General features: G+C 40.5%; 1 protein-coding gene across 1 annotated transcript; it reads right to left on the reverse strand.

Moving 5' to 3' along the window:
• Positions 1-8,133: 8,133 nt before the first annotated feature.
• On the reverse strand, positions 8,134-10,746 carry LOC132032067 (uncharacterized). Its single transcript, XM_059421880.1, has 2 exons — positions 9,408-10,746; positions 8,134-9,284 (listed from the first exon to the last, which is right to left on the reverse strand). Exons 1-2 carry the CDS (start codon positions 10,744-10,746, stop codon positions 8,134-8,136), a joined length of 2,490 nt encoding a protein of 829 aa, XP_059277863.1.
• Between the last annotated feature and the right edge of the window lie 3,124 nt (positions 10,747-13,870).

Consider the following 13,870-nt stretch of genomic DNA (forward strand, 5'->3'; position numbering starts at 1 on the left):
GGACAAAAGGAAAAATCCATGCACAAAGAGACCCAATTCGGTTCGGGTGAAACTGAAAGCGAATAAAAGCATTCGTAATCTAAAAGGGTCCTGTTTGTTTCAAATAAAACTTCTATATATTGAAAGACGCAACTATCTCAGTTATAGTAATCGTACAAAACATGGCCAAACATATGGTCTTAAACAAAACAAAAAAAAAATCAATCCAGTGACCCGAAGGTTAAGAACTTCGGTTCGTGACCTCATGCGCTTTGGCAGATTCATACTTTGGCTTAGTGGCTCGGCGTTCATACTTTGTCATGGACGAATCACCACTGGGATTATTCGACACAGCGACATTAACCTCGATTGGCAGCTCGTCATCATCAAGGCTAATCACGGGAACTTGGTTCCTGCAAGAAGCTCCCTTCCTAGCCTCTGAAAGCAGGTGACGAGAGCTAATTCCTGTAGAGGCAACCGGGATGGTCGGAACATTTCTTTGCTTTGGTTTCCTGCTAGGAGAAAAAGTATTTTCGATAGCATCATTCTTAGTACTTTTCTGCTTCGAGGAAAATCTCTTCGTGGGAAGCCCTGAAAATAAGGATCGTAGCATAAGGCACATAAACAGATGAAAATGCGAGTAAATATGAAGGTAAAAAATTTAACATGATTCTTCCCTCTGCATCATTCGGAGGAGACACTTCTCCAAGAGCGGGTTAGGTCACGAGAAGCATCTAGCAAAATGATGACCCAGTCAAAAATTCTAATTATAAGCTCCGGTTCGACCGAAATCGGAGTGGGATTCCACGCTTCGAGAAAAGGCTTGGATAGAGAATGGTGGAGTTGGTTCGTTCGAATCATAACAAATCGGTGTAGCCAGCCTATGTCATAGTCATCCTCTGGGTCAATAAGACTTCATGCTCCACGAGGGTACAGATGCACTAGGCCACCTCGGATAACTCGTACGACGTAGATGTGAATCAAATGATCAAGGGTAAAAAAGACTGTAGCTATGTTGGCCAAAAGATTGATAGAATATACCAATCTCCAAACTTACGGAGCAACTTGCCCGACACAAATCCGATAACGACGACAAAAATCCTCTATTACCTGAGGAATGGGGAAAGAATAATCGATTGCAAAAAGGTAAGTGTAAACCAGGGAGTAACCTGCAACGTGATGGTTGATTCTTGTCCCATGGTTAACTGGGACGACGTCGATGTCGGCGTCCAAGTTACAACCATCACGAACTTTGGGGATAGTGGCAACGTCAATAAGCGATTCGAAGCTCTCTACGGATTCAAGATGGCTTAAAACCTTACAATCGTTTTGTTACTTGAAGCCAGCGGGAAGAATGTCAGCGGCAAGGAACTCGAGTTCTTCTTTAGAACTAGAAGCAGCCGTTGGGGATTGTGGTGAAGAAGGAGATGACGATGTGGGATTAGTAGGGAACTGAGTTAGCATAGGAATATAAGACATTGTTGAAAAAGGGGTTGGAAGAAAGAGGCTCCAAAAGTTCTGATGTAGGGTTTTCCTATAGGGTTTTTGCTGTGTAAGGAAAATAAGTGCATGGCCTAATGTGAATGGAGCACCTACCTTTTATACACAAAGGGTTGGAAGTCATGATGTCAAACGAAGGCTGATCGCTACATTGGTGTAATAATGAGCAATCGACATCATGAAGAGTGCATCAACATCGTGCAGAGTGCAGAACTAAAGAAACGTCTGTTCAGGCGGCGGAGCTAGACCTTCGGTGTTGCTATCACAGACCGGTTTCATTTTTGGTTCAAATCCATTCCCCGGAGTTAATGCTTTCCATCGGGAAATGGAGGGACTATCTCTATACGGTGTAAATTGGGGCAAAGTATTTGGATCCGTCGACGGAAGATCGGAGCAAGATAGAAGAGTTGGCTTTGAGATATAACGTCGGTTTGGGTTCGAGTAGTCGGATAGAATAAGGCCCGAGGTATCACAAACCGGAGGGACGCTAGTTGACACGACGCGAGAAATCCGACCTGTAACGGGTTTCTCGCCGCCTGTCGCGCCGCCCATTAAAGCGCCCGAGATCGTCAGGATCATTATCTTCTTGTACTATAAATACAGAGGCGGATCCTCTCATTAGGGCATCATATTCTCGTTTTTACACACATATTTCACACTTTTAGATTTGTAACCACAAAAGCTATTCAAATTCTCTTAAGACTGGCTCGGGTTCGAGGCAAAAGGGCTCCAAATCGGACTAATTAGTTGTGTTCTTCAATTATCGATCAAGGCTATCTCTCTTTTTGCTCTTTACGAATATTTTCTTGTTATTACTTATTTCATTGCTTTATCAACAGATCATATCACGTATCCTTTAACCGCGTATAAATTCAATTGTTACCTTTTTAAGGGTAAACAATCAAGATAAGAAAAAAATTTAACAAATTGGGTTATTTAAATTTTCAAGTCTAATGAGTGCTAAAATCTTTAAAAATTTCCAAGTCTTAAGAAAGTATCATCTGATTCTTCTTTAGTTTCTCTTCAACTGTTGGCCAACAGGCCGAAGGTCTTTAATTTGATTTGTAATTGAATTCAAAGGTCTGTAGTTTAATCTTAAATGTGAATTTAAATTTGATAATGCATTTGATTTATCTGCCACCGACGCTTTGATGATAGTCAAATAATACTTATTTTTGAAATTGGGAACTGATCAAGCCTAACTCGTCTCTAAAGTTCAAATTTCCGACTTCAAAATTCAACTTCAACCAGAAAGTTTGAAGTTAGGAACTAGCTAAGCCTAACTTCAAACCGGAAGTCCAAAAGTTCAAATTTCAAAATTTAAATCTCAAATTCCTAATATTCAGGAATTGGGCATCAAACAAATACATTCCAACCCACACTTTCTTTTGGCATATAACTATAGAGAGACTCAATTATTCTTTATCTCTATTAATTGTGATTTTGAGATATAGCTAAAAAAGGAACCCAGATTATAATTCTTCTTAACTCTGTTATTTCTTTGTTATTGTGGTGAAGATGACATTATTATCATCATATTTTGGATGTGGAATACAAGTATATATGCTGAATGGACTTCACTGAAGCCATAGAAAGTTGAAAGTGTAATTTAGATCAAAGCCCCTTTAGGATAAATCTTCATTAAAAAAAATAGAATTTCATGTTATGCTGATCTCTACAAAACTGGATAGAGACAAGCTAAAATAATTTAGGCAGTTGCAGCAAAAAAAAAAAAACATTTAAACCAAGTAAAAGAAAAAATTGGTAAAGTTATACTACCACTTTGTTAAACCGCAGTTGAGCATGCACATAAACGTTTTACTTAGAACAAATATGTGCATAATTGAGTATCTCAATTACAATATATGTCCGCATTAAGGCTCTAAGATGTTTATAGTAAAAAATACTCCTCAATCAGCAACAATAGATTATATAAGCAAGCATCTACTTTCCACCCTTCATCCCAAATCAACTTTCTATTTCAATTTCTTCGGAAAAGAATGATCACTAGGGAAAGAAGAGCATATCTTTAAATAGTTGTTTTCCGACCGTGAAATCACAATTTTTCTCAAAATAAATTTATGGTCTTCTGCATCATTTTAATCCTCGATGGTTGTTTTTTTTTGCTAAATCGAAGAACTTGCATTAAATAAAAGACGTAAAGTAAATTGTTTTTACAGCACTGGGCTAGATCTAAACGATCCTATCCCTAAAATATCATTGTTGAAAACTTTCAAGGTAAAGATAGGAGGAACATTCCAAAATATAGTTTCTCCTATTTCAAAGGTATCATTTGTTGTATCCTTCCCAAAGCTGGCCAGTGTATGAGCCACTTTGTTGCCATCACGATAACTATGCTTCATTTGGGGGCCGCTCAGTGCTTCCAACAAGAACCTGCAGTCATTAATCATACTTATGTAAGGGGAATGTATTGGAGGTGATTCAATTAAGTGGAGTAGTACCTGAGAATCTATCTCTATCACAAGAGGCTATAGATTCAGCAGTGCATACAGTTGTGCGTGTAACGCATAGGAAACTACACAATGCGCAACAAAACCTTCTTTCCATTCTCCCTGTTCATCTCGAATGACACCTCCAATTCCACCCTCCTTGGTAGAGCATCAGTATTTAATTTGAAATGATTTGGTGGGGGTTTTTTTCAACTTGACCGAGATTTGTTGGATAGTTCTGTTTGCTTAGTGCTACAGTTTTTCCTCATGTAGTGGAATTCAGCAGCTTGAGCAACGATGTTTAAGATCTTGGTAGTGTTGTTGATGTTATTAAAGATGTTGTTATTGTGGTTTATCCAGATTTGCTAGAGTGTCATGGGGAGAATGATATGTATTGGGATAGGGTTGTAGACAATAAAATTCGCGTCGAGAAAATAATAATCAAGACAGAAAATATCGCAACAATCGTTGTATTTGATTTTGAGAATATGAGTGTTACAATCTCTATGATTCCTCTGATTCGTCTTTTCAACAATAAATTCAAGGGCTTTTGAGCTTGATCTTGAACTTGATGGATTTGATTTTGACTTGGACTTGAATTCAAGGGCTTTTGAGCTTGGTCTTGAATCTTCGTCTGGATCTCTAGAACTTCTAGAGAAATACTTGAGTGCTTGAATGCTTTCAGCTTGTAGAGAAATCTGCGGCGTTTGATCCACGAGCTCTCCCTGGCTTCTTGTTAGAACTTCTGTCCCTTTTCTGAATTATGAGACCCCTATTTATAGTTGTAGGATGGAGGAGTTGTGATAAGGACAGACTTCTTTCGACCAATCAAAATTAAACTAACATGCCGATATTTGATTGGCCGGAATATGTTACTTGTACACGTGGCGCATCTTTATTAGCCTTTGATTTGACTAGGCATGCTGCATCATTTTGACACGTGTCATGACCCCTATAGGCTTCTTTGTTTGACTTGGCGTGCCACGTCATTTGACACGTGGCACTAAAGTGGGCCTCTAGGAAGATGACATCTTGGGCTTAGCAAAGTGGGCTCATTATTTATAGCCCAAATTAATGGACTAGCCCAATAGAAATCGGATCTTTAATTAAATCCGTATTATTGGACTTAAATAATTAACCCAATTATATTAATCCGTAATATTTATTTGGACTAATATATCTTGAATTTATTATAATCCGAATTTCTTGCGGATTTAAATTCAATAAAATTTCACTATCCACAAATGCCCCCTACTTCAAGACTTATCGAGATATAGACTTATCGAATATAAAAAGATTAGTCTTGAAGTATTATTGAACATGTTTCGAAATTTCGTATTTCTAGAAAATCCCATTATTACCACGTTCTTATTGACGATTTCAACAGATTTTAAAGACAATTATGCCATGTTTGTATATGCGGTATTTTTTTTTTAATATTTATTTCCATTGTAATCATATGAAATTCATTAAATATGGACCTAATATTAATTAATTTAGGTTCCAATTTCCTTTAATTAAAGAAGGATCCAACATTTAAGGAAGGTATTTTGACTTTGACGTGCTTGGTGCCGCACCGACAGTAGCCCTTTTCCTTTCTCTTCTCAATTGAATTGAAAAAAAAAAATCTTTCAAACCAACTAAGTTTAGACTCCTTACTTGAATTATCAAAGGATTCGAGGTAATTTCTTTTCTTTCATTTTGCATCTATAAATAGGGATTTCTCTCCAATATTTTTTCAAACGACAATGATGAGTTCTTGTTCTCAAGTCACGGTGCATGAAGAAGGTAATATTGGGCGCTCTCTTTTTCCGGTGTTGTCTTTCTTCTTCTTCTTCTGTTTTCTTTTGTCTAAACGACAATGATGAGTTCTTGTTCAAGAGAATGACCCATGCATGAAGAAGGTAATATTGAGGCGCAAAGGGATGGATTCTCGTCCCCGCCCTAAGAACGGTAAGGTAATCTTACGGCGCAAAGGGATGGATACTCGTCCCCGCCCTAAGAACGTTAAGGTAATCTTACGGCGCAAAGGGATGGATACTCATCCCCGCCTAAGAACGGTAAGAACTTCACGTCAAAGGGATGGACCTCGCCCCGCCCTAAGAACGTAATCTTACGGCGCAAAGGGATGGACACTCGTCCCCGCCTTAAGAACGGTAAGGTAATCTTACGGCGCAAAGGGATGGACACTCGTCCCCGCCTTAAGAACGGTAAGGTAATCTTACGGCGCAAAGGGATGGATACTCGTCCCCGCCCTAAGAACGGTAAGGTAATCTTACGGCGCAAAGGGATGGATACTCGTCCCCGCCCTAAGAATGGTAAGGTAATCTTACGGCGCACAGGGATGGATACTCGTCCCCCCCAAGAAGACATGCTGAAATGCCAATATTTCTCAGATTCAAGCGGCGCTCGCCAAAAAATTCATATCTCGAAGTAGGGGCATTGAAATCACTAGCCATAAAATTCCCAAGAAACTAGACTCATAAATCTAGCATGTATCCAAAAATCAAAGCCAACAAACATATAGATCATCCCAGATAAATCCAAGAATTTGGCTCTACATGCTGAAATGCCAATATTTCTCAGATTCGAGCAGTCTCGCCAAAAAATTCATATCTCGATGTAGGAGCATTGAAATCATGAGCCGCAAAATTTCCAAGAAACTAGACTCATAAATCTAGCATGTGTCCAAAAATCAAAGTCAACAAACATATAGATCATCCCAGATAAATCCAAGAATTTGGCTCTACATGCTGAAACGCCAATATTTCTCAGATTCGAGCAGTCTCGCCAAAAAAATTCATACCTCGATGTAGGAGCGTTGAAATCACGAGCTTCAAAATTCCCAAGAAACTAGACTCATAAATCTAGCATGTGTCCAAAAATCAATGTCAACAAACATATAGATCATCCCAGATAAATCCAAGAATTTGGCTCTACATGCTGAAACGCCAATATTTCTCAGATTCGAGCAGTCTCGCCAAAAAAATTCATATCTCGACGTAGGGGCGTTGAAATCACGAGCTGCAAAATTCCCAAGAAACTAGACTCATAAATATAGCATGTATCCAAAAATCAAAGCCAACAACAATCTGAATAGTTCCAGATAAATTCAAGAAGTTGACAATACATGCTAAAACGTCGATAGTTTCAGATTTGCGCAGTTTCGTCGAGAAAATTCATATCTCGATGTAGGAACATCAAAATCATGAGCCGCCAAATTCTCAAGAAACTAGACTTACTAATCTAATATGTATCCAAAAATCAAAGTTGGAAACCCTCTGGATCATCCCAGATAAATTCGGGAAATCCACCTTAGATTCCAACTTGAAAACTTGACGGATTTGAAGGATTGAACTTGAAGGCTTGCTGGATTTTAAGACTTCAACTTGCAGACATGGTGAATTTAAAACTTTAGCTTGAAGACTAACATATTTGAAGGCTTCGCCTTGCAGTTGCGATGGCTTTGGACTTCAACTCAAAGGGTTGCCGGATTTGAGGCCTTCAATTTGGAGAACAATGGTTTTGCGGACTTTAACTCCTTGATCTCACCACTTGCTAAGAGATTACAGTCATTCCATTGGAGAAACCCATTTGTCATGGAGATTTGCCTTCGTTGGACTACTGATATTTAGTGAAAGTCCAAATTGAAGCAAAAGGATGCTTGTATGTACGATCTCCATGCGCCTAGTCAGGCGAACTTCATTTTGAACAACGCATAAGGGGATGCGTTTTTTCTTTTTTTTTTTTTACTCATGCGACTGAACTTAGAATAAAACTCTAAGCGCCTACGTACCTCGGTGAAGAGGATCAAGTCATACCGTAGTTCAGAAAAATGAGTTTTTTTTTTTTTTGTCCTAACTTTTGCCTAGGCCGCCCCTTGCGAGGTTTTCAACCTAGCGGACTTTTTTTTTTTTTTTTGTGTCCTAACTTTTGCCTAGGCCGCCTCTTGCGAGATTTTCAACCTAGTGGACATTTTTTTTTGGGTGCCGTGCACAGTTTATACTCTTGCGGGCCAGGAGTATCATCTTACTTCAAGGATAGTACTTCTTCAAGAACTTTGCGTTGATAGGACCGATCCTCAGGCCATCCGCATCAACAAGCTTGTAAGCGCCACTTGAATATGCTTCTTGCACGACATATGGTCCATCCCATTTTGAGGTGAATTTGCCCCCAGACTTATGGGAAACGATGATGGGTCTTCTTACGCAAGGACTTGATCTCCCACTTGGAAGGACCTCAAGCGAACCTTTTTGTTGAAGGCACGAGATAGACGGGCTTGATAACATTCAAGATTTTGTTGAGCCTCCGGCCTTTTCTCATCAAGTGCTTCTAACTCTGCAAGACGCAATCGAGCATTTTCCTCTTCGGTCAGCCCTTCTTGAATAGCAAGTCGTAAAGAAGGTATTTGGCGCTCAAGTGGTAGGACTGCTTCAACTCCATAAGCAAGCGAGTACGGGGTTGCTTGCGTTGGTGTGCGGTAAGTTGTCCTATATGCCCACAAGGCTTCTTCCATTCGTTCATGCCAATCCTTTTTGGACTTGGAGACAACCTTCTTCAACAAGTTACACAAAGTCTTATTGAACGCTTCGGCTAGACCGTTGGCGGCAGCATGATACATAGAAGATTTACGCTGCTTGAAGCCGAAGAGATCACAAATCTTGTTCATCAATTTGTTATCAAATGGCTTGCCATTGTCCGTTATTATGTAACGAGGAATGCCGAAGCGGTAGATGATGTTTACTCGGATGAAGTTCGCGACATTCTCCTTCTTCACTTCTTTAAGAGCGACAGCTTCGGCCCATTTTGAGAAGTAATCGGTTGCGGCTAAGATGTACGGTGTCCACCGAAGATTTCGGCAACGGACCAACGACATCCAACCCCCAGCGTCAAATGGCCAAGATGCTACGGTCGGGTGTAATGCTTCGGGCGGTGATGTATAAAATTCGCATGAAAGCGACAAGCCTTGCATCTTCGAGCATAGTCCAAGCAATCTTTCACCATCGTTGGCCAATAATATCCCATCCTTTTTATGTGGAAGTGGAGCTTTGGTCCCGGATTGATGTGATCCACATACTCCTGAATGTGCTTCTTGCAAAGCTTGGACTGCTTCATCCTCCCCCAAACATCGCAAGAGTATCCCCTCAAAAGATCTTCTATATAAGGTATCCTTGTAGTAAAGGAATCGAGGTGCACGACGACGAATCTCAGTTCTTCTTCTTGAGTCTTCTGGCAGTATCCCATAACTTAAGTAGTCAATGATGGGTTGTCGCCAGTCTTCCTTTGCAGCTTCAGAAACAGCTACGAGATGCTCAAGCTCACTTTCCGCGCCTTCGTCCTCATTTGACGGAGGTACTACCCATTTTTGGCGAGATAGTCACTTGTGTTTGATCTCGGCGAGTAAGCGCGAAGCTAGAGCAGCTAAAGCATCGGCTTTCTTATTTTCCTTCCTAGGAACATGTTGAAGAGTCACATCACCAAGCCATCCTATCAACTTCTGAGCATAACCATGATAGGGGAGTAATTCGAGCTTCTTGACTTCGTAGCTTCCCAAGAGTTGATCGATCACCAACTGAGAGTTACTAAAGACTTGCAACTCGCTGCAAGCTCGCTTCATGTCCACGGCCATTTCAAGTCCAAGTATTAGTGCTTGATATTCAGCGACATTGTTGGAGCAACGTTGTGTCAAAGTAAAGGAGTATGGTAGAACTTCTCCCTGCGGAGTAACAAACACCACACCAGCACCAGCTCCATCACGTTGTGCAGCACCATCAAAGTACATTTTCCACGGAGATTGAATTTCAACGACCATTGCATCTTCGTCAGGAAGTTCATCGGTTAGCTCCCAATCATCAGGTATCGGGTGATCCGCCAAGAAGTCCGCCAATGCCTGTCCTTTTACAGCCTTTTGAGGGATGTATGTGATCTCAAATTGTTGAAACTGGAGGTACCACCTTGCTAGTTGATCACTGAGGACTGGTTTTGACATCAAAAACTTGATGGGATTTGCTATGGAAATAAGATTAACACTATGAACTTGAAAGTAGTGCTTCAACTTTTGAATCGAGAAGACTAGCGCCAAACACAACTTTTCAATTGGCGTGTAATTCAGCTCATTAGGTGTCATCATTCTGCTCAAGTAGTAAAGAGAATTTTCTTTCCCTTCGCTATTCTCTTGGGCCAACAACGCTCCAACCGACCTTTCTTGTGCTGAAATGTACAGTATCAATGGTTTTCCTGGCACAGGGGCTACTAGAACCGGAGGCTTCATTAAATATGACTTTATACTTTTGAAGGCATTAGTACATGATGTGTCCCATTTGAAAGGAACACCCTTCTTCATGAGATGACTGAATGGTTGGCACCTTCCAGCTAAATTCGAAATGAATCTCCTAATGTAAGCTAGCTTCCCTTGCAGACTTTTTAACTCATGAATATTTCGAGGCTCAGGCATTTTCAAAATCGCATCAACTTTGGCTTGATCAATTTCGATTCCTCGATGTCGAACAATGAAACCAAGGAATTTTCCAGAAGTAACTCCAAAGGCACATTTCAATGGATTCATTCGAAGTTGATATCTCCGAAGTCGCTCGAACACCATTCTCGTGTCTTGCAAGTGGTCGCTCCTCTTTCTTGATTTTACCACCAAGTCATCCACATAACATTCAACATTTTTGTGGAGCAAATCATCAAAGATATTCTGCATAGCCCTTTGATATGTGGCACCGCATTTTTCAAACCGAAAGGCATCACTTTGTAACAATAAATACCCTTGGGTGTACGAAATGCGATGAAGCTCTTCATCTTTTGGTGCCATGCGAATTTGGTTATAGCCGATGAACCGTCCATGAAAGACATCGCCTCGTAGCCGGTGGTAGCATCAATCATCAATTATGGGATGGGAAGCGGAAAATCATCTTTAGGGCATGCGTTGTTAAGATCCCTGAAGTCAACACAAACTCGAATTTGGCCAATCTTCTTTTTCACGGGAACGATACTTGAAATCCATGTAGGATATTTAACTTCACGAATAAAGCCAGCTTCAATGAGTTTGTTGACTTCATTTTCGATTGAAGGAACCAAATGCGTCCGAAATGCCTTTGGGCACCTTAACGGACGGCACCATTCTTGACCGTCAGATGATGGACTGCTACTTTGGGATCTAATCCAGGCATCTCTTTATAACTCCAAGCAAAAACATCCCTATATTCTTTGAGTATTTCCATGTAAGTGTCTTCTTCATCACCTGTTAGAAAAGCACTTAGGTAGGTGGGCCTTGGGTCTTCATCAGTACCAAGATTAACTTCTTTCAAAGAGTCTACTGTGGTCTTCACCCCTTCTTCAAGTTCTGGAGGAGCATCTTTGGCATCTTCATCCTCTCGAGGATCGCCATCATTGAAAGATATGTGGTAACATGAGGAGATGTCCTCCAACTTCTCGACAACTTCCATCTGAAATGAAGTATCTTGATCACTTTGTGTAGTAATATAATATGAAGAACCTATACTTTCCTCATCTTCGTCACGTTCTTTGGTATACACCACAGTGTGAGACTTTGCTTTTAGCACCTCCCCACATGAAACCACAAGCTTTGTTTGTCGTCTCATTCTAGAAGGAATCAAACTTTGTATACCCTCGGGTTCCCAGGTAAAGCATGCGTTTTCACGCTTTGATAATCTCTGTGGAACTTGTTCTTCCTTTTCTTCTTCAGTTTCAACGGCCCTAATCTCTCAAATACAGAAGCTTTTGTGGCCGACTTTCCAAGACGATCAAACACCGAAGGCCTTTTGTTGGAAGCAACAGACTCGTCTTCCACAGTGATGTAGTTGGTACTTGCCCTTCTTATAGATATGCGAACTGGCGGAGGTTGTTTGTATCCCAAACCTTCACGTGATTGCATCATGCTAGCTCCTGATGGAAGTTTCCCTAACTTTGACGGCTCGTTGGGGTTGTACCCAGCCTTGACAAATAACTTGTAAGCATTTGGATCAAAGCCTTCATTTGTACGTTTTGTAGGGAGTGCCATATTTTGTGGTGGATTCTGAGCCACGAACTCTCCAAGTAGCTTTGAGGACAAATTTATCGCATCAATTCGTCTGATGGGAAGAGTTAGCCCCCCTTTCATATTTTCTTGAGCTTCAGATGGTTGACCTTCCTCTTTCTTCAACTTTGGAACATAGCATAGCACGGGAGTTGTGTTCTTCTTCTTCTTCAAAGACACAGTGTTCCCTTTATTAGGACTGGAGTGCGGTACCTCAGCACCAACTTCAACTTTTCCAATAGTCTCATCAGCTCTTTCAGTTGCGATCTTATCACTCTTGGTCGTTGCGATGTCATCGACTTTTACTTCTCTCACAATGTAGTTCTTCAAATAGAACTTTGCATCGACGAAGTGTGACTCAACTTCAGTAAATGGCTTATCATCAGCAACTATCTTCTTTTCGACACTGCCTTCGAGATATTTCAAACATTGATAGTAGGAGGATGGGACAACTTTATTCTCGTGTATCCATGGCCTGCCAAGCAACATATTATATGAAGTCTTTGCGTCGATGACATGCATCCATGCACTTGATCGCAAATCTTCGATGGTGATATCTACTTTGACAGCACCTATGGCTCGTTGCCCCCCTTGATTGAATCCTTGTATCATCAAGCGGCTTTCAGAAAGTTCATCAGTTGTGATACCGAGTTCCTTCATTGTGCGAATAGGAAGAATATTAACTCCAGATCCATCATCTATCAATATTCTGTTTATCCTCTTCTCGAGGGCATAACCCACCATGTACAATGGACGATTGTGTAGTGTTTCACCAAGTAGAAGATCGTCATCTGTGAATGTGATTCTTGTATCACATGTGTCTACCTCTTTCGAAGAAGATTCAACGAGCTTTTCAGATGATGACAGAGACAACGTTGATAGGCTTTCATCATTTGCTTCCTCTTTATCAGTATTGAAGCATGATGCCTCAATGTTGTCTCGAGCGCCTTGTTGCGGAACCAGCTTGGTAGGAATTCCCCCAAAGTCACAGGACGTCGTGGTTCTTGGTGGTAGTTCTCCTCCACTTTTTCTTTCTTCGGACGCTCAACTGATTTCTGCTTCCTTAGTCTTCTAACCATCCTTTTCCTTGTTAGTTGTTTAGATGATTCTTTTCGTGGACTTGTTTTACCGCGTCTCCGCCTAGTCACCAGAATCCAACCTTCATCATTGGCTTCATCAACTTGGGTTCTATCTTCCTCTAATGGTCCTCCCTCATGTTCTTCAAAGCTGCATATCTGGACCGGATCGAAAGAGCCAAAGGTGATAGAGATTTGATTCGAACTTTCCTTCCCATCATCAAGGAATCTTATTTTCATTAGCCAACCGCATAACTTTGTCCGAGATAATAGTCAAAATACCCCCAACGTCCCAACTACACACCGAACCTTGAATTACCCCCCAGACAAATTTTTTCGCACTTCTCATGATGATGATAAATGGCGGTTGTCCACACGCGCTGGTGTGCCACGTGTTTAATTTTGCTCCATTTTTTATTAATTTCTTCCTCCATCCATCTACTCTTCTTCTTCAAAAAAAAAAAATCTCTCAATTTTCCATACTCCATTTTTATTAAGGATCTCAAAACCCATCCCAATTCTCCTTCATCTTCATCAACATTATCATCATCATCAATCATCTTCACTAGGAGTTGAAAAAAAAATCACACCAACTTGCTCAAATCTAATCCAAACAAACCCAAATGTGAAAGGAAGCTTCCTAACACCAAATAGAACAAAGTTCATCCATTAATTTGATTAAACAATCAAGAATTTAGAGAAACCCATTTGGTGTTCTTCATAGCTTTCTCCAAATTCTTAGCAATGGAGTTTAATTTTCTCCCCAAATCAACTCAAAGAATTAGTGTCAACAAGTAGCAACTCTTCCAATCGATTTTCTTTAA

This window comes from Lycium ferocissimum, chromosome 9 (genome assembly GCF_029784015.1).
Source record: "Lycium ferocissimum isolate CSIRO_LF1 chromosome 9, AGI_CSIRO_Lferr_CH_V1, whole genome shotgun sequence".
In the NCBI taxonomy this organism is placed as follows: domain Eukaryota; kingdom Viridiplantae; phylum Streptophyta; class Magnoliopsida; order Solanales; family Solanaceae; genus Lycium; species Lycium ferocissimum.

What these genes read in the sequence shown, in the direction of transcription:
- LOC132032067 (XM_059421880.1), bottom strand. Translation starts at nt 10,746, where the DNA reads ATGGCACCAAAAGATGAAGAGCTTCATCGCATTTCGTACACCCAAGGG. An exon ending in GAAGTTGATAGGATGGCTTG is followed by an intron (nt 9,285 to 9,407) that starts GTGATGTGACTC and finishes AAAAATGGGTAG; the next exon opens with TACCTCCGTCAAATGAGGAC.